The 22,983-nt window shown below is 40.2% G+C and overlaps 2 protein-coding genes across 12 annotated transcripts in view; one reads left to right on the forward strand and one right to left on the reverse strand.

The window, feature by feature from the left end:
* Positions 1-2,689, forward strand: part of SLC17A1 (solute carrier family 17 member 1) — a 69,780-nt gene extending 67,091 nt beyond the window's left edge. For 10 of the 11 annotated variants that reach the window (XR_009009535.1, XR_451349.2, XM_007186286.2 and 7 more), the window contains one exon: positions 2,440-2,689. The gene's annotated coding sequence lies outside the window, so the exon portion shown is untranslated. Of the gene's footprint in view, positions 1-2,427 lie in introns of all 11 variants that reach the window. The other variant, XM_057555057.1, reaches the window with a different exon arrangement.
* On the reverse strand, positions 515-22,872 carry SLC17A4 (solute carrier family 17 member 4). Its single transcript, XM_057554072.1, has 12 exons — positions 22,782-22,872; positions 15,691-15,896; positions 12,611-12,844; positions 12,441-12,528; positions 11,913-11,999; positions 9,838-9,956; position 9,789; positions 9,566-9,726; positions 3,207-3,339; positions 2,968-3,115; positions 2,040-2,130; positions 515-690 (listed from the first exon to the last, which is right to left on the reverse strand). The coding sequence occupies exons 1-12, from the start codon at positions 22,870-22,872 to the stop codon at positions 544-546; spliced, it is 1,506 nt and encodes a 501-aa protein (XP_057410055.1). The 3' UTR covers positions 515-543.
* Positions 22,873-22,983: the final 111 nt, after the last annotated feature.

Below are 22,983 nucleotides of genomic sequence, written 5' to 3' on the forward strand. Positions count from 1 at the left end.
ATTTATGTGTGCTTTTTTCTTTCTCTACAAAACTTAGTGTAAAACAGAGCACTAGGAGAGCCTGAGACTGAACTCCTTATTGAGGGGGAGAGGGGCCAGCACACAAGCTGGGACTGAGGGGCAGTCACCAGCCCAAGGAAGAAGATGGCATGGAGATTCCTAGGAGGCCAGTCCCCGCCCCCACCCCCTGCCACCACGCACACCCTGTGGGCATCTCTTTTGTCCATGTATTATTTGTAACAAGTAACACATCTGAATTTTAAATTGGGGTTTATTTGTCTTCCGCTCTGCATTAGTTGCCTTATAAATGATTGTTAAATAAACCGAAAACAAGCAGAAGAAGATAAAATTTTATTCTAAGACTTTATGAAAGAGCCTTTCCATAATTTGCAACTCTCACTCCTCCATGTCCTAGGTGTATGGGCCAGTGGAAAATCTGAGATTTCTGTACTTTAAGGACAGCCCATTTTGGGGTAGAACTGTAAGTCAGGGGAATGTCCATGAGGGCAAACAGTGAACAACTAAGCACCGGCATCTAATTTGTCACTCGGTTTGCTCAGAAGCGGGTACACATCTACCTTTAGCCCAGTCCTGCACCTCTGCTTGGCCGAAGATGAGGTAGAAAAACAGGACTGCTATGTTCACAGCAGCTGAAAGCAAGAAGACATTCCTCCAACCGAACTCTGAGTTCTGGAGGCAGGAAACTACAAGTTATTAACAGTCTCCTAGTTCTTGTCCCTCCTGGTTCAGAAAGGCTTTGGCACCATGTTCTACTGCCCTCATCCCCAATTCTGCCCCACATTATATGTTCCTGGTTGTTCTTAGAATATGCAGGTACATTTCTGGTGACCTGGCCTTTCCCTCTGCTGGAATATTCCTCCCCTAAAGTAGTCATTTGTCTCACCCATGTACTTGCTTCCCATAAATATTACTTTTTCAATGAGACTTCCTCGGCCACCCTACTTAAAACTGAAATCTCACCCCCTCTTATGTGCCCTATTCTCCTCTCCTGCCCTACTCTTTTCTTAGCGCTTACCACCATTCACTATACCATGTTTTCGTTTAGTGTGTTAGTTTTCTATCGGTTTCTTTCCTACCAACTTCATAAGGGCAGGGACTTCTGTTCTTTTTATTCACTTAAACAGTGCATGGCATATGCTAATGTTCATTGCATATATGTCGAATTAATGAAGAGATAAATGAGTGAGTGAGTGAGTAATAAGGGAAACAAGCAGTTTGAGAATTTCCGTTTTAAACAGTGTGTTAGTCAGTGGCTGGAAGAGAACTGAAGCTTCAAAAAAAAAAAGGACTTGGTGTCAAAAGTAATACCCTTTCTTTGTTATTCTCCATTCATTTTCCTGGCTTACTGGTGGAAACCACAGGAAACTTAAAGAATGATAGTCGTGTGAATGTCATATGCATGTTTCTTCACATAAAGTCTGTATCAGCCTGATTCTTATGAAATTGTCATCAGATGAATTTGTTTATTCTGACAACTTTAAATGTATCTCCCAGGATGGAAGGCTGTATGAATGTAAAAACACTATGTAAGCAATACTGGAAAGAGGAATTTCTGTACTAACCACTGATGAGCATACATGTAATGTACAGGTTGCTCCTTCGCTCTGTCATTCACTCATCCACTCAGCATCTCGTTCATTTGTTCTATAAATATTTGTTGGGTTTCTACATACGGTGACCAACTCTTTCCAGATTGCCCGGAACTTTCAAGGTTTTAGTGTTGAAAGTCCCACATCCCAGGAAACCCCTCAGCCCCAGCCAATCAGAATGGTTGGCCATTCTATACTTCACAAGAAAAGCCATGATTATTGCTAGAAAATGTGATGATTAGCATGAGAAACTCATTCTAAGAACTCATAAAGCATAAACTCATACAATGGAGCATTCTCCTTCACTCCATACCCGGAACATGTGGGAATTTTTCTGCATGAGCTGAGCCTAGGGTCAGAATGAGAGGCTGGATGATCTTTTGAGGTGACTCTTGTGAATATCATAATCATCAGAACATTTGACCTTACCTGACTGATAAAAAATCCGGCAACTGTGGGAGAGATGGCTCCCGCTATGTAAGAAAAGATTTGTGATAGTCCCCTGAGTAAGGCACTGTACCTGCGAGACAGAAAGTGTGAGAAAACAATATTCCTCTGTAAGCAAAGGGTTAATCTCAGCTGATCTGTTGCAACTCTATGATTATCCCTGGGGATTGCTGGAGTTGTGCTGACCCTTAGTCAAACCTGAATGAAATGTACTGACTAGTGATCAGTATAATCCAGTGCTAGGATCTGGGATTTCCAAGGGGTAACCTGCACTAACTTGTCAACATTCATTATACAAAATGTACAGATTGATGGTTGGCAGCTGGTTTATATGTTCTCTTGTCTTCTGCTATGGAGCCTGATCTTTCAGCCTTGTTTTTAGGTATAAAAGACCTCCCATTGGATGAGACATTGGCTTCCCTGAGACCAAGGTATCTCCCATGTAACTTGGTGGTTCATTACCTGAAGATGAAGTGTGTCCTATTGACTGTGAATGGTCCATGGATGGTCCCTGGGAGCTATATTTGGAAGTCTCAGTCATCTGATATTTACCTATATCAGAGGTGAATGTTTCTCCTGCTATCCTGTATCCTCTACCTTTATTAAAGCCTTACATGAGTACGCCCTCTGAAGTTTACAAGTCCTTTCAGTGATCCAGCCCTGTGTAACTGCTGCGTTCTCCAACAGAAAGAAATTGGTGTGAGTCTCCCACAGTTGAACTGTGAGTGTGGCCACTGACTTCTCCTGTCTTCATCTGGAAAAACTAAGTTCACAGAGGTTGGCTAGCTTTGGGTCCCTTCCAGGAATTATTTGGATGTACGGCTGGTGCTGAAATTTCCTGTGACCCATTGCATGTATCACATTTTACCCATGTGTCAGAGCATGTTTAGGGATGATCACAGGTCCCTACCGAGGAGCAATATCCATGAAGTTGACAAGGGCTCCTGATTGGCTGAGGCTTTTGGTGGAAGAAGACAGTATCAAGAAGGCCATGGTGGCGCTGAAGCTGGATCTGACCCAGAAAAGGGACACGAAGAACGCACATGGGAGGAGAACCCCTGGGGCAGGAGAACAAACACAGAGTGAATAGGAAGCTGCCATGAGCATCCCACATCCACCCCCCACCCCCATGTCTACCTTGGTTCTTACCTATGGCAGTGAAGAGTTTCCTGATGGTATTGAGTCTGAGGATTTTTCTGGAGAGGAGAAAATCTGCCAGTAGACCTCCAGGGACAATGCAGATACCAGCAGAAACAAACGGCAGGGCTGACAGCATCCCACTCTGAGAACCAGAGCGGAGGTGAGGTGCATGCCTCACTACACCCACCATGACACAGATTGATCCCTGGGTGAATTGTCTACATCTATAGCTTTTCTTTTATTTACACATCACCTTTAATATGAATTTCTGGAATGAGCCAATATAATTTTAGTGCCTGAGGAAAAATATGCATACAGTTTAATTTGAAAAAAAAATGGACCAATGCTGTCTTCATATATAAGGATCATGTAGAAATAGATATTAAAAAGAACAAAAGCCAGTAGAAAAATAGTCAAAGGATATGAATGGATCATTTACAAAAAAGAAAAATAAGTGATTTCTAAGCATATTAAAAGGTATCCACCCTCATAATAGTAAAACTACTGTGAGATACAATTTTATCAAACTTGCAAAAGTACAACAGTTTTTTGGCATGATCTGTGGTGATGCCGGGGGGAATCAGGCACTTCCAAATATTATCAATGCCCAATGGAGGGCAGTTTGATAATAAATATAAAAGTTTATAGAGGAGATAGATCAAGATAGTGGAGTAAGAGGACGTGGAGCTCACCTCCCCCCATGAAACATCAAAAATACATCTACATGTGGAGCAATTCTCACTGAAAACAAACTGGAGACTGGCAGAAAGACTCTTATACAACCAAGTCTGTAAGAAAGTTTTGCATGTAATTGGGTAGGAAGGGAGAGAAGTGATCAGATCGGGACCTACACCCCTGGGAGGGTACACAGAAGAGGAGGGGGAATTACACAGGCTCAGAGATCCTCCCTGGGGAGTGAGTGGTGAGAACCACTGAGCACTACGCCCTAGGGTCTGGCACCAGGAGGACAAGTCCCCTTAGCTGATTCAAAAAACTGTGGGATTGATAGCAGGACTATAAAAAACCAAGACTCCGCTTATGAAGAGTATGCACACACTGGCTTACTCCCCAGAAAAAGGAAGAGGAAGCAGATTGAAACTGATAGGGACTCTGGCTGGTTTCCCACCACTGCCTAACACACACCCCAGCCTGAGCAGAGCACCTGCTCCAGCCCCTCTTGCTCCCAGTGCAGCTCCACACTGGAGAGAGGGCTGCCATGGCTGAGAGGAGTATGCAGTTGTGAGGGAAAGAGGCAGCTCAGACTTAGCACAGCATCTGGACATTGCTGGTGCCTATGAAGGCAGAAGATCAGGAGCTGTCCAGGACTCCGACTAGTGCCGTCGCTACCACAGCCTGCACTACAACCCATACCAAGCACCCACTCCAGCTCCTCTTGCTCCAGTACTGTTCCCCTCTGGGTGAGTGTGCCTGTGCTGGGAGGGGGAAGAGCACACACGTAGAGGGAATGGAGCCAGATCAGACCAACCCTCAGGTCTTCTGACCCAGCAACGTGGGACCCACCCCCACCCTGATAGCATGGTGTTGGCCACCAAACCGAGGAGAAGCCCTGGCTCACAACTGGCTCTTGCTCTAGCCTTTCTACCTCCAGCCCTACCTCCTACCCTGGTGATAGCTGCCAGCACACCATGGGGGAAGAGTGACTTATGCTCATTGTCAGATGTAGCTGTACCACCAAAGACACTGGGCACATACAGACTGCACAGGGATGCTTCCACACAAGGACACCCCTTCAAGTCCAGGATAGCTAAATGTTTCACCTAATTTCATAGAGACAGAGAACGTTAAGCAAAATGAAAAGATAGAGAAATTTAATTCAAAGGAAAGAACAAGAGGAAACCCCTGAAAAACAAGTAATGAAACAGAAATAATGTACCACATAAGAGTTCAAAGTATTAGTAATAAGAATGCTAACTAAATTAAAGAGTAGATGAACACAGTGATAATTTTAATAAGGAAATAGAAAACATAAAAAAGAGCCAGCCAGAACCGAAGAATACAATAACTGAAGTGAAAAACACAGTAAAAGGAATTAACAGCTGACTAGGTGATACAAAAGAATGCATATGTGATCTGGAAGATAGAATAATGGAAATCGCCCAATCAGAGCTGCAAAAAGAAAAACAGAAGAGTTTAAGAGATCTCTAGGATAACATTAAGCAAACCATGATTTGCACTATAGGAGTCCTAGAAGGAGAAGAGAGAGAGAGAGAGAGAGAGACAGGTCAAAAATGTATTTGATAAAATTATGGCTGAAAACTTCCCAAACCTGAAGAAAGAAACAGATATCCAGATACAGGAAACACAGAGGGTCCCAAACAAGATGAACCTAAACAGACCTACACCAAGACATATCATAATTAAAATGGAAAAATTAAAGATAAAAAAAGAATTCTAAAGGCAGCAAGAGAAAAACAGTCACATACAAGAGAACCCCCATAAGACTATCAGCTGATTTTTCTGCAGAAACTTTGCAGGCCAGAGGTAGTGGCATGATATATTTAAAGTGCCAAAAAGGAAAAACCTGCAACTAGGATACTCTACCCAGCAAGATGATCATTTAGAATTGAAGGAGAGATAAAGAACTTCTCAGACAAACAAAAACTAAAAGAGTTAATCAATACCAAACCTACCCAAAAAGAAATGTTAAAGGGTCATCTCTAAGTGGAAAAGACAAGGCTACAACAAGAAGTAAGAATCTGTAGGAAAGCAAAAAATCCCACTAGTAAAAGAAAATAGTAAAGACTGTGGATCAACCACTTAAATAGGCTAGCATGAAGATTAAAAGACAAAAAATTGTAAAATCAACTATAAATACAATTAACAGTGAAGGGATAAACATGAAGATGTAAAATATGACATCAAAACACAGAACATGGAGGAGGGGAGTAAAAAATGTAGATCTTTTAGAATGTGTTTGAACTTAAGTGACTACCAGTTTAAAACAAGTAGATATAGGTAAATATACATGAACCTCATAGTAACCACAAATTAGAAACCTACAATAGACACAAAAAAATGAGAGAAAGGAACACAAGACCACTTAAAAAATCATCAAACCACAAGGGAATAAACTAAAAGAAAAATAAAGGAACAGAAAAGAACTATAAAAACAATCAGAAAACAAGAAACAAAACGGCAATAAGTACATACCTACCAATAATCACTTAAAATGTCAATGGACTAAATGCTCTAATCAAAAGACATAAGGTGGCTAATTGGATTAAAAAACAAGACCCATCTGTATGCTGCCCACAAAGACTCACTTCAGAGCTAAAAACACATACAGATTGAAAGTGAGGGGATGGAAAAAGATATTTCATGCAAATGGAAATGACACAAAATGGGGGTAGCAATACTCATATCAGTCAAAATAGACTTTAAAACAAAGTTTATAACAAAAGACAAAGAAGGGCATTATATAATGATAAAGGAATCAATACAAGAAGATATAACACTTTCTAACATATATGGACCTAATATAGGAGCACCTAAATATATAAAGCAAATATTAACAGACATAAAGGGAGAAATTGACAATGATACAATAATAGTAGGAGACTTTAATACCTCACATCAATGGACAGATAATTCAGACAGAAAATCAATAAGGAAACAGTGGTCTTAAATGACACAACAGACCAGTTGGACTTACAGGACATTCCATCCAAAACCAGCAGAATACACATTCTTTTCAAGTGCACATGGAATGTTCTCCAGAATGGATCACATGCCAGGTTACAAAAGAAGTTTCAACAAACTTAAGAGGATAGCAATTATATCTGGCATTTGTTCCAACCACAATGGTATGAAACTAGAAATCAATTACAGGAAGAAAAATGGGAAAAACACAAACATGTGGAGACTAAAGAACATGCTACTTAAAAAAAAAAAGGGTCAATGAAGACATCAAAGAGGACATAAGAAATACCTTGAGACAAATGAAAATGGAAACACAGTACTCCAAAATCTATGAGATGCAGCAAAAGCAGTTAGTTTATGGCAGTATAGGCCTTCCTCAAGAAACAAGAAAAATCTCAAAATCTGGTATTTGAAAGAGAACGAAAAAAGCCCAAAGTCAGCAGAAGGAAGGAAATAATAAAGATCAGAGAGGAAATAAATAAAACATAGACCAAAAATAAATAAATAGCTATAGAAAAGATCAGTGAAACCAAGACTTGGTTTTCTGAAACGGTAAACAAACTTGATAAACCTTTAGCCAAGATCATCGAGAAGAAAAGGGAGAGGACCCAAATAAACAAAATAAGAAATGAAAGAGGAAAAATACCACCCAATACCACAGAGGTACAAAAAAAATCATAAGAGAATACTATGAACAGTTATATGCCAACAATTTGGACAACCTAGAAGAAATAGATAATTTCTAGAAACATACATGACTGAACCAAAAATAGACAATCTGAACAGACCAATCACTGGTAGTGAAATTGAATTCATAATTTTAAAAATAACTCCCAGTAACAAAAGTCCAGGACCAAATGGCTTCACAGGGGAGTTCTACAAAAAATTAAAGAAGAGCTCATACCTATCTTTCTCAAACTATTCCAAAAATTGGAGAGGGAGGAATACTCCCAAATTCATTCTATGAGACCACCAGTACCCTATACCAAAATCAGACAAAGACACTACAAAAAAGAAAATTATAGGCCAATATCTCTGATGAATATAGAAGCAAATATCCTCAACAAAATATTAGCAAACCAAATTCAACAATATATAAAAAGGATCATACCCCCATGATAAAGTGATTTATTCCAGGAAGGCAAGGATGGTTCAATGTTCACAAACCAATCAATGTGAGACATCATATTAACAAAAGGAAGGATGAAAATCACATAATCATCTCAATAGATGCAGAAAAAAGCATGTGACAAAACTTAATATCCATTCATGATAAAAACTTCCATCAAAATTGGAACATAACATAATAAAGGCTGAGAAAACAGGGCAGATTGGGGACAGGAATGAGAGTAAGATTTTTCTCTCTTTTACCTTTTTATATATATTTTTTAAATGTTGATCCCTGTTTTTATCAATTCAACTCCTAAATTAAATTGCCATTAAAGAAAATGCAAGGAAAGGAGGCCATTCTTTGTTGTATGTAACCCAAACAATGAAAAGGATCTCACTGTCAACTGGTCCAAGATGTTTATTTTACAGATGAGTAAACCAAGGCCATCAAGGTAATGTGAGTTACTGAGAAAAATACCCTGAGAGCAATGGGAGTCCAGATCTCTTGACTTCTCAAGCTGGGAAAACTCTACTGTCTGTTCTCAACTTGTCCTAATCATTCCCTCATCCTCCTCTTCCTCAGCCTTGGCCTCTGAGGATAAAGAGCTTACCCCGCTTCATGCCAGGGACCAATCACTTCCAACAGCCAGCCTCAGGATGTCTAGATCTCAGCACTGGCATCCTGCTTGTCTGGCCCTCCTGTCCCTGATTCCCTGGCCTGGGATTCTGGTTAGATTGCCCGCTGCTGCCCACCCCACTCCTTTGGGAAGACCCATAGCTACTCTATCCTTGGGCTTTCTGATATCAGTACCTCCAGCCTGCTTACATGCATGCTCCCCAGACTCTGACCTCTGCTAAGAAGGTCAGTTCTCTGTTGACCACTCAGCGTGTTTTCACCAGATGAGCCCAGTCAACATGAGAGAACTGCTTTTTGAATACAAAGGACAAGAATAAAACACTAATTCAATGACCTAGTGAACTGTCACTAATAAGCTAGGAGATGATACACTCTTCACCAATTTTCACATTCATCTGGCAGGAATTGACAGGCTCCTCTCAGCCAATCAGAGCATCTGTTCATTTTTTGAAAAGTCAGAGAGATGTACACATATGTGCACTTTTCTTTTTATATGTTATACTTGAATAAAATGTTTTTCTAAAAAGACATTGTCCACAAGTTTTTGGTATAAGTCCTATTTAGGACTTTATGTGCTATTAATGTCTTACTTTCAGCATATGTTGTTTATGCTTCTCTGTCACAGCTTTCTCGAAGGCAGACTTTGTTTTGTTAATGCTTTATTATGCTTTATTATTTATGCTGCCAGCAGAATGTCTTGTTTGCAGATGTTGATTGGACTGAACATTAAATTTCTGCATAAGTTCCTTAAAAATATGATATTCTATGAATGGCAAGTTGACCTAGAGCCATACTACTCTGCCCCCAATAAGCAGTAGGACACATTGAGTTGAATCAGAATTCAAGTGAATCAGGTTGCGTTTCCTACATGAAGGTCCTTGGCCTAAGCCCATGACCATAGGAGAAAGAAAGGTTATATATGAAGCAACAGAAGAGCAGAATGAGTTTTCTCCGTACTTACATCTCTGATGTTAGCTTGAAGTACAGAACTGATGTATGTTGGTAGGTATGACCTGATTACAAAATAATGCCAGTAGTCACTGAAATAAAAGACGAGAATGCTCCAAAGCGGTAGGGATTTGATCATAGCCTTAATGGGAAGAGACCAGCCTGGTGGGAATCCTGGAAGAAAGTACATATAAATATCCCCTCCATCTAAAGACCAGAACTTTGCTCTACTGAACTCTTCACCACTGAGACATAGGGGAATGGCAGAGGAGTTCCCCTGTGCACCTCTTGAGCCAGTGAACAGATGATGTATTCCTTCTCGCTAGTGCTGATAAACGGATGATTCACGGGGTCATCATAAATGAGAGCAAACCAGAGAAAAGAACAGATGCAGCCAATGACACCTAAAAAAAAAAAAAAAAAAAAAAAAAACGAGGACCTGCTTAGCAAGGGATTGGAGTTCTATCAGTTTGATTCTGCCCTGAGATGATTCCTGTGGTTAACAGAATGGCCCCCATACTCCACTCCTTCCTGCATCTATCCCTTGCATAGCCCTATCATAGGTGGAGGGTACTTCCTCACCACTCGTCTTTGGTCTTGGCCATGTAACTTGCTTTTGCCAATGACATGGGGCAGTTCAGAGCCTAGGCTTCAAGAAGCACTTCATTTTTTCACTCGTCCTCTCGAGTCTTATCAATTGGTATAGGAACAACATGCTCCAGCTCACCCATTGTCCAAGACAGATGAGAGACACAGAGAGCAGAGCTGCCTAGCTGTCCCACAAAACTAAGAGACTAAACATTTGTTGTTTAAAATCACTGAGTTTGGGGAGGTTTTGAAATGCACCAATAATAAGGCTGTACGTTGTTGTTAAAAGTTATCAGTGTGTTTGCCCCATGTGCTTGAAAACGCCCTCACTGTTGAAGTACCAGTCAGCATCCCTCCTGCTAGTCATGCTTCTGCAAAGTTTATGTCTTCATTAAATCTTTTCTTATCTATCTCTAACACTTAAGAGTTAGCAGCAGTACATATATGCAGCTGATTGCCCAGATAATTTCTGGATATGGAATGAAATTCATCCTCAGCAAAGAAATTTCTCTAATATACACATTATTACAGTGTTGGACAACTCAACATTATTAGTATTGAGTGGAAATATGATTCATCTTAAAACTCCCTTTTTAGACTCTTAAAGTCTTGAGTTCTCTTCACTTGTTAGCTTGTTGTTTACACGGTCTTTCACGAATATAGAACAGCCACCATACAGCAGGCATTTTGCTAGATTTTGAGAATATAAGAATACAAAGACATAATTTTGTCATCAAGGAACTTAAAAGCAAGTGGGGAGTGAGAGATATGAAAATTAGCACTGTTGCACATTGAGGATGGAGGATATTAACACTGATTCAACAAATATTTAGTGAGTTCTTATTTTATACACATTGCTTACATTTTCTCAAAACCAGGAGCACAGTAAGCCTCTCTCATTCCTTGAAAATTTTGTAACCCGCCCTTTTGAAGTTTCCATGACAGACCCTTTGAAAGGTGATATGCTATAGTAATCAATCTTCATACACTTTTTTTTTTCTAGCAGATATATTGGCCTGATGCTATAAGAATCCTGGATCTAAGAGTATTATCCTCTAATGAAAATCCCAGTGGGATTTACTGGTCCCACTGGAATCAGGGGGTTTGCAGATGGGATTCCAGAGAATGTTTCAAAAATCAAACAAACACAAACATTAGCTGAAAGCATCTGGGAAGATCCCACCCAGGGCTGGGTAAAGGCAAAATTGCGAAGCAGTAGAATATTGTCTCTGAAACACTCTGATCTTTGGAAACTTCCACAGCATCTCTCTGTCTATTATGTTCAATCCTAAACCTCATATGATCTGCTCTGTCCTGCAGCCTTTACGGGTTGATTCTCTACTCCAATCAGTATTTTACCTATGATTAGGTCACGTTCCCACAATTTTCTGGTTGTATTAATAATAGGAAAATTTAAAAGAATGTATTAAATAAATAGCATAATTAAAAATATAATCCTACCAAGGTTACATTTTCAGCATCTTATGAAAGAAATCCCTCCGAGATCCTTTGTGGGTTCAATTTAGAAGCAGGATGGAATGTTACAATGCCTTTAAAGTCATCAGGTTATTCTAGCTGTACACTCAGGATATTGAAACTTAAATATCATTTGCAAGATTCACAACATGATTAGCTCTGAACATTATCAACTTTAGTTATATATTTATATCTACTAGGATTTGGTTAACCATAAATGACTTGCATCACAGAAATCATGCACAGCAATCTCTGTCATAAAACAAGATTCTGAGATTTGAAAAGCACAAACTTACCAAAGATATAGAAGACATAAGGCCATCCTATGGTCTGGCAGAGGTGACCACCAACCAGGAGGATGATGAAGGAGGCCAGCACTGACCCTAAACAGAAGATGTGAGGATATTCTGGGTGAGAAGGTCAGGCTTGGGACTCTCTGTGCTTCCTGCAGATTGACTTGATCACAAAGCTAAGTTGCAACCCAGGCTACCTAGGTTCAGATTCTGCTCCTACCCTCAGTAGCTGTGTGATTTTAGACAAGTTATTAGTCTATTTGTGTCTCAAATTCCCTTATGTGTGAAATGGAAGTAATTATATATAACTGAGTTGGAAGATTGTTCTGAGACTGAAAGGAAATTAAAAGCATTTGCAAGAATGTTTGGTGTCCAGTAAACATTTGGTTATGATCAAGAAAGATAGTATAGGGTAGTGCTTTAGAGCAAGGAGACAGAGTAGTTAGGATGTAAGGTTTGGCTTCTGTTGATAGGCCATGGAAGAGTACTCTTGGACAGTGCACATAAGGTGACAATTAAGTTATCAGTTACTTGATACAGCAATGGTGATGAGTTGACTCCTTTCCGTTGGTGGAGCCCATCTGGCCCAGATTGAATACTGACTTGTTAATAACATAACCTGAAAAAAAAAGTTGATTCTTGGCTATCTGAGGTCACTTTGGAACCTATATACTACTCGTACTTAGAAAACATCTCGGTACCTGGACAATACCTTGGATGATCTGTAGGACAATGAGCAAAGTCACTCCAGTATCAGCTGCTAGTGGAGTGAAGAGGGTCAGGACTGAGGTAGTAAACGTGCCAGCACCAGCCAAGTACTTGGTTCCAAATATTTCAGCCAGATAGCCACTGGGGATTGGAGCCAAGAATGAGCCATAGTTGAGTGAGCTAAGGATGATTCCCTGGATTTCAGGACTCCAGTCATACATAGCAGCCTAGATGACAAAGAGAAACTCACTGTTTATCTTTGTCTAGAGAGTTGACAATTTTTATCATGAGGACTTGAGATACAAGAAAATAATTGGCAGTTCTCTTTCCTTTTACTTCTCTCCAGTTCCTCCAATCTACCAATTTTATCAAGAAAACCTAAATATATGCCCAATATACTCTTTCCCCTTTCACAGTTTCCCCAGCTACACAATTAACTGACCAATTAAAATAGAGTCTGTGAAGAAAGAAAACCTATAAAGAAGAAAGCATCATAGGCAAGGTAATAAAAAAATATGTGAAGGAAGAAAGAGAAAGTAGACATAAATCTGTGAAACTTATTTTGTGGTGATTTTCATCATTGTAAGGGAAGAATTTACCTCCACTAAATGGTAAAAATCTGTTTCCTTCATTCTAATTTTAGTCCCCAGTCAAACTTACAGACACTAAGTCAGGATAAAATCTCAGATACGTGTTATGTTCTTGTGTAATATCGTTCCTTGAACATAGTAGATTCTCAATGCACTAAGTCCCCTACATACGTACCTTCAAGTTGCAAACTTTCAAAGATGCAAAGGTGCATTTGCATGTCCAGTCATGTAAGTTAGTTCACGTGTCTGGCATACATTGTCACGTGCATGTATCCTCTACAGTTGGTTGTGCTTTTGTGTACTTTACTGTATAGGGTACAGTAGTACAGTATCTTTACTTCAAGCCCAGGATGTGCGGAAGCAAGCGTAAAAGCAGTGGTGATGTATCTGGTACTGCTAAGAAGCACCAAGAGATGATGATGGAAACAAAAGTGAAAATAATTAACAGAATGGAGTGAGGCGAGAAGAAGGTAGGCATCACTCGTTCTTATGACATGAATCATTCAACCATCAGCACGATTCTAAAGAACAAGGACTAGATCGTGGAACATGTGAAGTCTGCTGTGCTGATGATGTCAACAGTAATATCGAAGAAGCATAGAAAAATGATGGAGGAGATGCAGAAACTGCTCAGTGTGTGGATGCAAGATCAGCATCAGCATCGAGTCCCATTCAGCTTAATGCTGAGTCAAGAGGAAGCTAAAAGCCTTTATGAATACTTGAAGAAGAAACACGATGAAGAATCAGAGGGCGCATCTTTTAATGCCAGCCATGACTGGGTTCATTGGTTCAATGCTAGAGCCAACCTTCACAACGTAAAAGTAAGTGGCAAGGCAGCAAATGCAGATACATTAACTGCCCAGGAATTTCCTGAAATGCTTCGAGAAATTATTGATGAAGGTGTGTATTTACCTGAGGAGGTTTTTAATGTGGATGAGACAGGACTGTACTGGAAGAGGATGCCAGACCAAAGTTACATCAGCAAGGAGGAAAAATTGATGCCAGGCTATAAAGCAGCAAAGGACAGGTTAACTCTGTTGCTTGGTGGCAATGCTTCCGGCTATATGAAGCTGAAGCCTCTCTTAGTTTATCATTCAGAGAACCCAAGAGCCCTTAAAAACATAGCCAAGGCCTCTCTTCCTGTTGTGTGGAAGAACAACCCCAATGCCTGGGTTACACAGGCTATTTTCCAGGACTGGTTTTTCCACCACTTTACCCCAGAGGTAGAGAAATATTGCTTGGAGAAGGATGTCCCATTCAACATTCTTTTGCTGCTCGACAATGCTCCATGCCAACCCCATTCATGGACGACTTTCATCCCAACGTCAAAGTAGTGCATCTGCCACTGAATACTACGTCGCGCATCCATCCAACCTATGGACCAGGAAGTTATAGCGACTTTCAAGAAATATTATTTATGTCACACTTTTCGTCAGTTAGTAAAGATGAGTGATGAATCAGGAACAACCTTGCAACAATTTTGGAAGGACTATAACATCTACAAGGCCATAAAAAACATTGACTTTGCTTGGAGTGAGGTTACGGCCATCACCATGAATGGGGTTTGGAAGAACCTTTGCTTGCAGTTTGTTCACGATTTTCGTGGATTTAAGAAGGTGGATGAGGAGTCCAAAGAGGTCTTCAGCAACATAGTGACCCTCAGCGAGAAGATGGAGCTAGATCTGCAAGAGGATGACTTCATTGAATCCTTGCTGTGCAACACGAGGAGCTTACTAATGAAGACCTGGTGGAATTGGAGGCCCAGAGAAAGAACAAAGAGAGACAAGAGAAAGAAGAAGTAACTGTAGAACCGAAGGGATTCATGATTCAGGAAACGGCAAGGGGGTTTCTTTGTTTGAGGAAGCACTGTTAGTTTTGAGGCACAGGACCCAAACATAGAACGGTGCACGAAGGTTGCAGCAGCCGTTCAGAATGCAATCCGGTGCTACTATGTCATCTATGATAAGAAAAAAAGAGCTACTACCCAGACATCCTGGATCATTTTTTCAATAGAGTAGAATTGAATACAGCAAGGAGCCAGAACCTGTGCCATCAACGTCAGGAGTGAGTGAAATTGCAGCTTGCCCTCCATCTCCTTTTGCTGACAATCCTTCAGCTCTACCATCTCCCACCTCCTCTCCCTCCTCCAGTCAGTAACTCTCCTTGACTGTTCACTTGATGCCAGCCTCTGTATGCCAGCTGTTGTACTGTGCTACTGTACTTTTCAAGGTATTGTACTGTAAGATTAAAAATGTTTTATTTTTTGTTTGTTTGTTATGTATTATTTGTGCAAAAAGTATTATAAACCTATTACAGTACAGTACCATAGAGCCAATTGTGTTAGTTGGGTACCTAGGCTTTGTTGGACTTACGAACGAGCTCTTGGAACAGAACTCGCTCGTATGTAGGGGACTTACTGTACATAACTCTTTAGGTCCAAACATTTGAGCCAAAGAAAGGATTCAGAGTCTCATTAGACTTACCACTGCCTTAAATTCATTCAGAGTTTCACTCCAGTTGTCCTGGAAGTCAGTGGGCGGCCGCTCTGTGGAGATACTGGGTGGGCTGGGTGGAGCTGTGTTGTTCACTATAGCTGGCAAGGCAATGCTCATGTTCATTTGTTGGGTGGAAATCGAAAAATTACAGAGATGCACAATAAGGGCCAGCCCATGTCGGACTGAACAAAAGCCTAAGAAAAGAGGGTACAGAGAGTCTTACATTCAGGGTGCTTTTCTCCCACCCTTTCTAAGTCTGGAAGTGGGAGAAGATTGCAGTCTGTCTGTGAAGCAGAAATAGAGAGCAGATGTGACTTTGTAGGTGTCTGGGAGTATAGAGGGTGGATAATTCCCTCAGAAGCGTTACTTAAGCAGAGACTTAAAGAATGTACGGAACTGGCCAGAGCAAGCATTAAGAAAGAGTTTTCCAGGCAGGGTCCTGGGATGAGCTGATGAGAGCAGGAATGGAAAGAAGTGAATTTAGAGAAAGAATTAGCTGGAAGCTGTGATTGATTGGATATGGATAGTAAGAGAGAGAAGTTGTTGGAAATGATTCCCAAGTGCCCCACTTGGGCAGCTGGGATGGCTTCTGGTACCATATGTAACCAGGAACATGGCAGATTAATATGTTCGGGGGCTCAGAGAAGATGAGGTTTGGAAGGAAGGTTAGGTTAGACTATAGAAGTATTTAAACATCATCTCAGTATTATAATCTAGGCTTGCAAAAAATTTTCCAGTGATACCTGGGAACTCTGGGGTTATCCCTGGGGTTGAGTCCTGATAGATTAGTTTGACAACAGCTGGCAGGATTGATTGATTATCCCTGGAGAGAAATCTCAGGGGTATAATGTGTGGTCACTGTCCTCAAGGCATGTGGGCGCCCCGTTTCCTGGCTCCTGCAAGGGAGCAAACATAGCTGGAGTGGCCAGCACTGTTCCCTCGTGTGTAGCAATATTCTTGTTAAGTTCCAGGAATTGACAGATCCCTACCTTTGGTTTAATTCTGGGAACATTTAGTTGACTCTCCCCTCCCCATCCACAAAATTTACACTAGAATTTTGATCAATATCATATTGATATGGCAGATTAAATTAGGAGGGATTGCCATATTTATAGTATTGCCTTCTCTCAGCCAAGAACAGGGATGGCTCCCCATGTATTCAAGTCTTTTTCTCTGTCCCAGGGTGGAATTTTATAATTATCTTCAGTTAAGTCACACACAGGTTTTTAAAGTACTTCTTGTTGGTTCCATAACTGTGTCCTTTTCCCTATCATTTTCATCTTGTTTTTCCCCCTTAGGTTTAGACAAGAAAATTAAACACATACACACGTTATGTGCAAATAATGGAAAAAATAGGTGATTCTTTTTGCCGTTTGTAACACGTACTCTATTCTCTTGGGTAATTTTATTCACTGGCAGTTTCTAAACAATGGTAAATAGGAACGGAGAGAGTGGGCACTCCTGCCATATCTGAATCTACTGGGAATACTTCTCACATTACACCATTAGGTATGTTGCTGGTGTTGGTGGCTCTTGTACTTTTATGGCATTAAGCTATCCCATTTTGATTTTTTACTTTTATGGGAAAGTAATGAGTTTGATCAAATGTATTTTAATCATAGAACCAGACTCCTGGATCTGCTCTCTTTACAGCTGTGTGTTCTTGGGCAAGTGACTTCACTCTCTGTGGCTTCAGTATTTCACCTGTAAAATGGGGTTAATAATAGAGCCTCAAGGTGCTGTGATGAAATTTGAATAAGTTTATGTAAGTTCATCATAGTTATTATTAATAATATTTGACTAGCCTTATATTCTTGGAATGATCTCTTCTTAATAGGCTGTTTTAATGAAAACACATGATTTATTTTGCTAATATTTTAGCTAGAATTTTACATTAGCATATATAATTGAGCTTAATTTGTAGTTTGTGAATGTGTGTGTGTATGTGTATGTGATTTTTTGCCATGCTAGCTTTGTAAAGAAAGGAAGTTTTAAGCTTTCCATTTCAGTCTGTGATCTGAAGTATTTAAGGTACATAGTCATTTTCTTTTTTCTTAATACATTTTTGTTTTAGAACAGTTTTAGACTTACAGAATTACTGAGTTCCTGTATACGTCACACCCAGTTTCCCCTATTAATTAACATCTTATATTAATATGGCACATTTGTCACAATTAATGAACCTACATTAATGTATTATTATTATTAGCTAAAGCCGATTCTTCATTCAGGCTTCTTACTTTTCACCTAACATATTTTTTTCTGTCCCAGAATACCATTCAGGATACCATAGTATGTTTAATCGTCACATCTCCTTGGGATCCTTTTGGCTGTGACAGTTTCTCAGCCTTTCCTTGTTTTTGATGACTTTGACAGTTTTGAAGAGTATCAGTCACATATTTTGTAGTGTATCCTTCGACTGGGATTCGTCTGACATTTTCCTCATGATTAGACTGAGATAATGTGCTTTTGAGAGGTTGACCATAGGGGTAAACTGCCATTCTCATCACATCATATCAAGGATACATGCTATCAATGTGATCTATCACTGCTGATATTAACCTTGATCACCTGGCTTGAGATAGTACTTGCTAGGTTTCTTAACTGTGAAGTTACTCTTTTTTTCACCCTTTTCATGCTGGGCTCTGAAAGAAGTCACATGCACAGTCCACACTTAAGGAGTGAGGAGCTATATTTCACCTTCTTAAGGTGGGTATCTATATAAATTATTTGGATTTCTCCTGCATAGGAAACATAAGCATTTTCTGCTCCTTAAAAATCTCATAGAATTTTTCTAGTGAATCTACCAGGACACAATTCGTTTGTTTTGTTAAAAGGGATAACTTTTGGACAACTTTCTCAGCTTATTACACAGTTTTTTTGACATGTACAATTTTTCTGAATTCAAACTTATAGTTTCATAGAAAATCATGTACTGTATCTATTTCCCCATAATTAGTACCTTATACATTTTAAATGCTTCTGTCTCCCTTTTCCCCATGATTGCTTGTGTTTAATCTCTTTGATCAATCTGAATAGTGAATTGTTTGTTTTATTGCTGTGAATGGAATCTTCTTTACCAAGGAATCAGCTCTTATATATTTTTTCCATTTCAATTCCCTTCATGATTTGATTTTACATTTTTTCTACATTTGAGTTGTCTACTTTGTTTTTACACATACTTTCCTTGGAGTTGTAAACTCAGCAAACTGATGCTTAATTAAGTTGCTTTTATTTATTTTTGTACGATCTTTGTTTTCTTCCCTTCTTCACATCCATTATCTTTTGATCCACGGCCTTACTACCCCTCTGCTTTTTCCATGACTGAGTCAAGCCTCAGCTCTGCATTGCTGATTTGATTTTGTATAGTGATAATTTCTTTCCTTGCTACTACTAATTCTGTTTTAATTTTAAAGTGACATTTTTTCCTCTTTAGTTTTCTTTCTCATCTTCTTTCATATTTTCCTGTTGATTCACTTCATACACTCTAAGCTTTTTTAATTATTATTAGTCTTGAGAACTTGGAGAAATCGGAAATGAAAATATTCTTCAATTTCCCCAGATAAAATAAGCACAGCACTGTAATATAATGGTTAATAATCAGACCACTCTGGTTTGAATCAGATAGCACCTGTTTGTGCCTGGATGACTTCAATGAGTTACTCAGTCCCCCTGTGCTTGAGTTCTTGCTCCTGTAAAGTGGAGATGGTGCTGGTAGTACCTTCCTTGAAGGACTGTTGTGAGGATTCAATGAATTAATCCATACAAAGTGCTTGCCTGATAGGCATGCCCTCATTATGCAATGATCTCTCTTTTATTTAATGTATTTGTTTCCTCTTTTTTGTGCTGAAGTACTTACATAGGTCCCTTGTGGGTCCTACCCACACGCCCAGTCTTGGACTGTAAAAGCCAAGCATGTGTGACTTTGTTCTCATGTGTTGTAACCCTTGCAGTGGGCCACCTTGGCTGGTTGGAGTCCTGTTGTCATGTGCTGGTAACAGTGTGTATGTGTGTGGGCAAGAGGCAGCTGGTGGGAGGATGGCATCTTGGAACTCTTTCACCAATACAAGGGAAACTAGCTATTCTTCCACTTTAATTCTGCAATGACATCCCCCAAATTTCCAAGTTAATTCCTGCAATCATGCATGTTTTCCTCTGCTCTGTTGCACTGGCCCCAAGATGCTAAGCGGCAGATGTTTAGAAAGACTGGTGAGCGGTCGAGAGGAAAACATCAGGATGTGGGCACAGAGAAGCTTCACCCACCATATCCTAGCACTGAAGACCTCACCTTGCCTGTGGTCCACCAGCCTCAAGACGCTGCCGCTCTCAGCTGGGGAGCATGAGCTGGGGCTTCCCCGTGCCCGCCCCTTTCTTCCTATAATGTTGGGCCATGCTCCAAGGATGAGAGTTTTGTCTGCTCTTGGCATCCTCTCAATTCATCCAAATTGTATTAAATCTATCAACAAGCCTTAGAGTTTGTAGTGTGTAGTAGGAATAATTCCCAAGTTTTAACATTTCTCAAACTGCTGTGCTTGTTTTATTGGTTTCTGTGACTTTCAGAAAGGAATATTATTGCAGATTCATCTTTAGGTGACATTCCTAACATAGGCCAGGGTGTATTTACCTCCGTGCAGGTTTTTGATAGGGAGCAAGGAAGCGGTGCCCAATATTGTTTATTAATTCTCACTGCTCTCTCTACCCTTCTCAGTTCTTCACAGTAACAGACAAATACTTGGAAACTACAATCCTCAACCTACACGCAAACAGGGTTCCAATAATGAGGGCATTCGGGCAGGGTTTGGAAGGCTGAACACAGTGAGAAGCCACTGTGCCGCAGAGGCCGCTACAGGCAGGAATATGAGAATCGGTGATGGTAGATGTGGGGTTTTTGCCTGGGCCTTGTGTGAATCCTCCTGAAAAGTGCCTACTATGTGCTACACAGGATCGCTAGTGGTTTCCCATCCATCCTATACTTCAGGATTTCCTGAAAGTGACTAACTTGACTTTTGCTTCCCCAGTCTCCCAAAGTCTGTGGACTATTTCCATCCCCTATATTAAACCTCTTTTTTTCTGGAATTATAAAGTGGCTTCCATTTATTTGATTGAACCCAGGCAGAAGCTCAAGGGCCTCTGGGAGAAAAGGGATAGGAAGGTCAAGATGATATCTGTCCCTACCCTGCCCCATGAACCCTTAACTGAGCCTGATAGAGAGAAATCACTGACCTTCTGGCGGAAACTGAAGGTCCAGCTTTTTTCACCCAGGGTCTCTAGGGATACAGGAGCATAAGCAACTCTGTTCTGTGGCCATGTGGTCAGACGTGACATATAATGGGGGAGGGGGCATTTCCCCACGTGCCATGGAACACCTGGATTTGATTCTGTGAGTGTCTTAGAATCACAGTCATGCCCAGTAAAGATATCAGTAGTCTTTGGGGGTCCGGTACTGGGAGAAAGCCCCAGAAGGGTCCTAAGGGTGTGATACAGAGGACCCAGCAATGCCCAGTGAGTATGGGCTAGAACGAGAGATGAGAGGAAAATTGATGTTGGACACCAACTGACAAAGCAGCCAGCAGGGTTTATTCATAAGCACTTATGAGAAATACTTGGACACTCAACAAAATAACCAGGTGGGACTTTAAGAGGTAGTTGAGGGTCTGCCTTATCAGGTAGGATGAGATTTAGCCAAAAAAGGATTAATATTATTAGCATAATGCCATTTGTGATAACAGGCTGGGGTCGAGGGGTGGTCACCAGGGGACTAAGCAGCATGGTTGGGTGGATGCCCTAGAAGACTGTGGAAGAAACTAGAAAGACCACATTGAGTCCCACTTTTAGACAAATTATGACAGAGAGTTCCAATGACTACTGAAAAGTGGGCTGAGGAGGGAAACCTGTGTGAGAGGTGATAATGATAGCTAAGTTTATGTAGTGCTTACTACGTGCCCGGCATTGTCCTAAGTGGTTCACATACTATAACTAATTTAATCCTCATGGAAATCCTATGAGATAAATACTATTGTTAGTGTCTCATTTTTACAAATTAGGAAACTGAGACACAGAAAGCTTAAGTAACTTGCCTAAAGTCACACAGCTCATAAATTGCGAAATCAGGATTGCAAACACAGGCAGTCTGGCATCTTAATCCATACTCTTACCCAACATGCTATATTGTGCCATGGAAAATGTTTATATGTAAGTTCTCTGTGTTACTGATTTTTAGAGAGAAAGAGTTAGGTTAGGATAGGAGAATTTGACCAATGGTATATAGTCCAATAGGCTCCTAAATATTTAGAAATGGATGGAATCTTAGAGATACAAACCCTTCCATTTTATGGATGAGGAAGCTGAGGCAATGGAACAGTATTCATTCCATGCCAAATGGTAGTTTATTGTAGGGTGAGTATTAGAATGCACGTCTCCTGATTTCTTCTTTGATAGATAAGATTAGGAGAATCCTCTTTTCTTTAAGGCATGTTCATTTCCCAGCAGACATACTGGCTAAAATGTTGAGTCTTGCAAAGCATTCCATCTTGGTTAATGTTTTACTTTTTAAAGGCATTATCTTATGAAAAGCCTATATCTTAAGAGAATTAATGAATAAAATAGTTATTAAGTCATCAAGAGTTTAGAGTAAAATAAGGTGTTCAACAGTTTCCCTTCTGACATATTATTGAAAAGCACTAAGTTGTAGCATAACTGAGAGGAAGGAGGAAACGTGACCTCCGTGGTATGGTGTAAAGAAAAAGCCTGTTCTCCTTGAGGTAGGTCTGGATCCGATATGAGCTGAAAGATCAAATGGGGGTGCTCCCTGGACTAAGAATCAGAAAAGCCAAGATTGGTTTCCATATTTTCTACTTAGCATCTGCTCTGAATTTTTTTCTTTATCTCTAACTAACGTCTTGATACCTACCTATCCTATATACCTTCAAGGTTTCTCGCAAGAAATGAAGTAATTCTCAGTAAAAAGGCTTTACAGCTATATAAAATTCTTGGCAATTGATGGTAGCAAGAAGATGCTGTGCATCACCAAAGGGTGATATAGATCCCGGTTTTATCCTCACCCCAGTACATGATTTTACCTTTCTTGAAGGTTTGAACTTGAGCTGTGTTTAAAGTACCATCATTGACAATACCTCCCACTGTGGCTTCAGCTTCTACTGTAGTAAACATTTTGGTTCTCTTCTCCCAGACACTGGTGTTTACCTACTGAAATAAAAGAATGCAAAAGCAAATACAGAAAGAGGTGTCCTGTATCATACGTGGCACGGCCCCAGTTCTTCT

This window comes from Balaenoptera acutorostrata, chromosome 10 (assembly GCF_949987535.1).
Source record: "Balaenoptera acutorostrata chromosome 10, mBalAcu1.1, whole genome shotgun sequence".
Lineage (NCBI taxonomy): Eukaryota > Metazoa > Chordata > Mammalia > Artiodactyla > Balaenopteridae > Balaenoptera > Balaenoptera acutorostrata.

Excerpts from the sequence above, each read along its gene's own strand:
- SLC17A4 (XM_057554072.1), bottom strand. The coding sequence starts at position 22,872 with ATGTTTACTACAGTAGAAGCTGAAGCCACAGTGGGAGGTATTGTCAAT. Across the intron at positions 12,000-12,440 it reads CATCACCATTGCTGTATCAA|GGTCAGTGCTGGCCTCCTTC; the intron begins GTAACTGATAAC and ends TCTTCTGTTTAG. Across the intron at positions 3,340-9,565 it reads TTCAAGCTAACATCAGAGAT|AGTGGGATGCTGTCAGCCCT; the intron begins GTAAGTACGGAG and ends TCTGGTTCTCAG.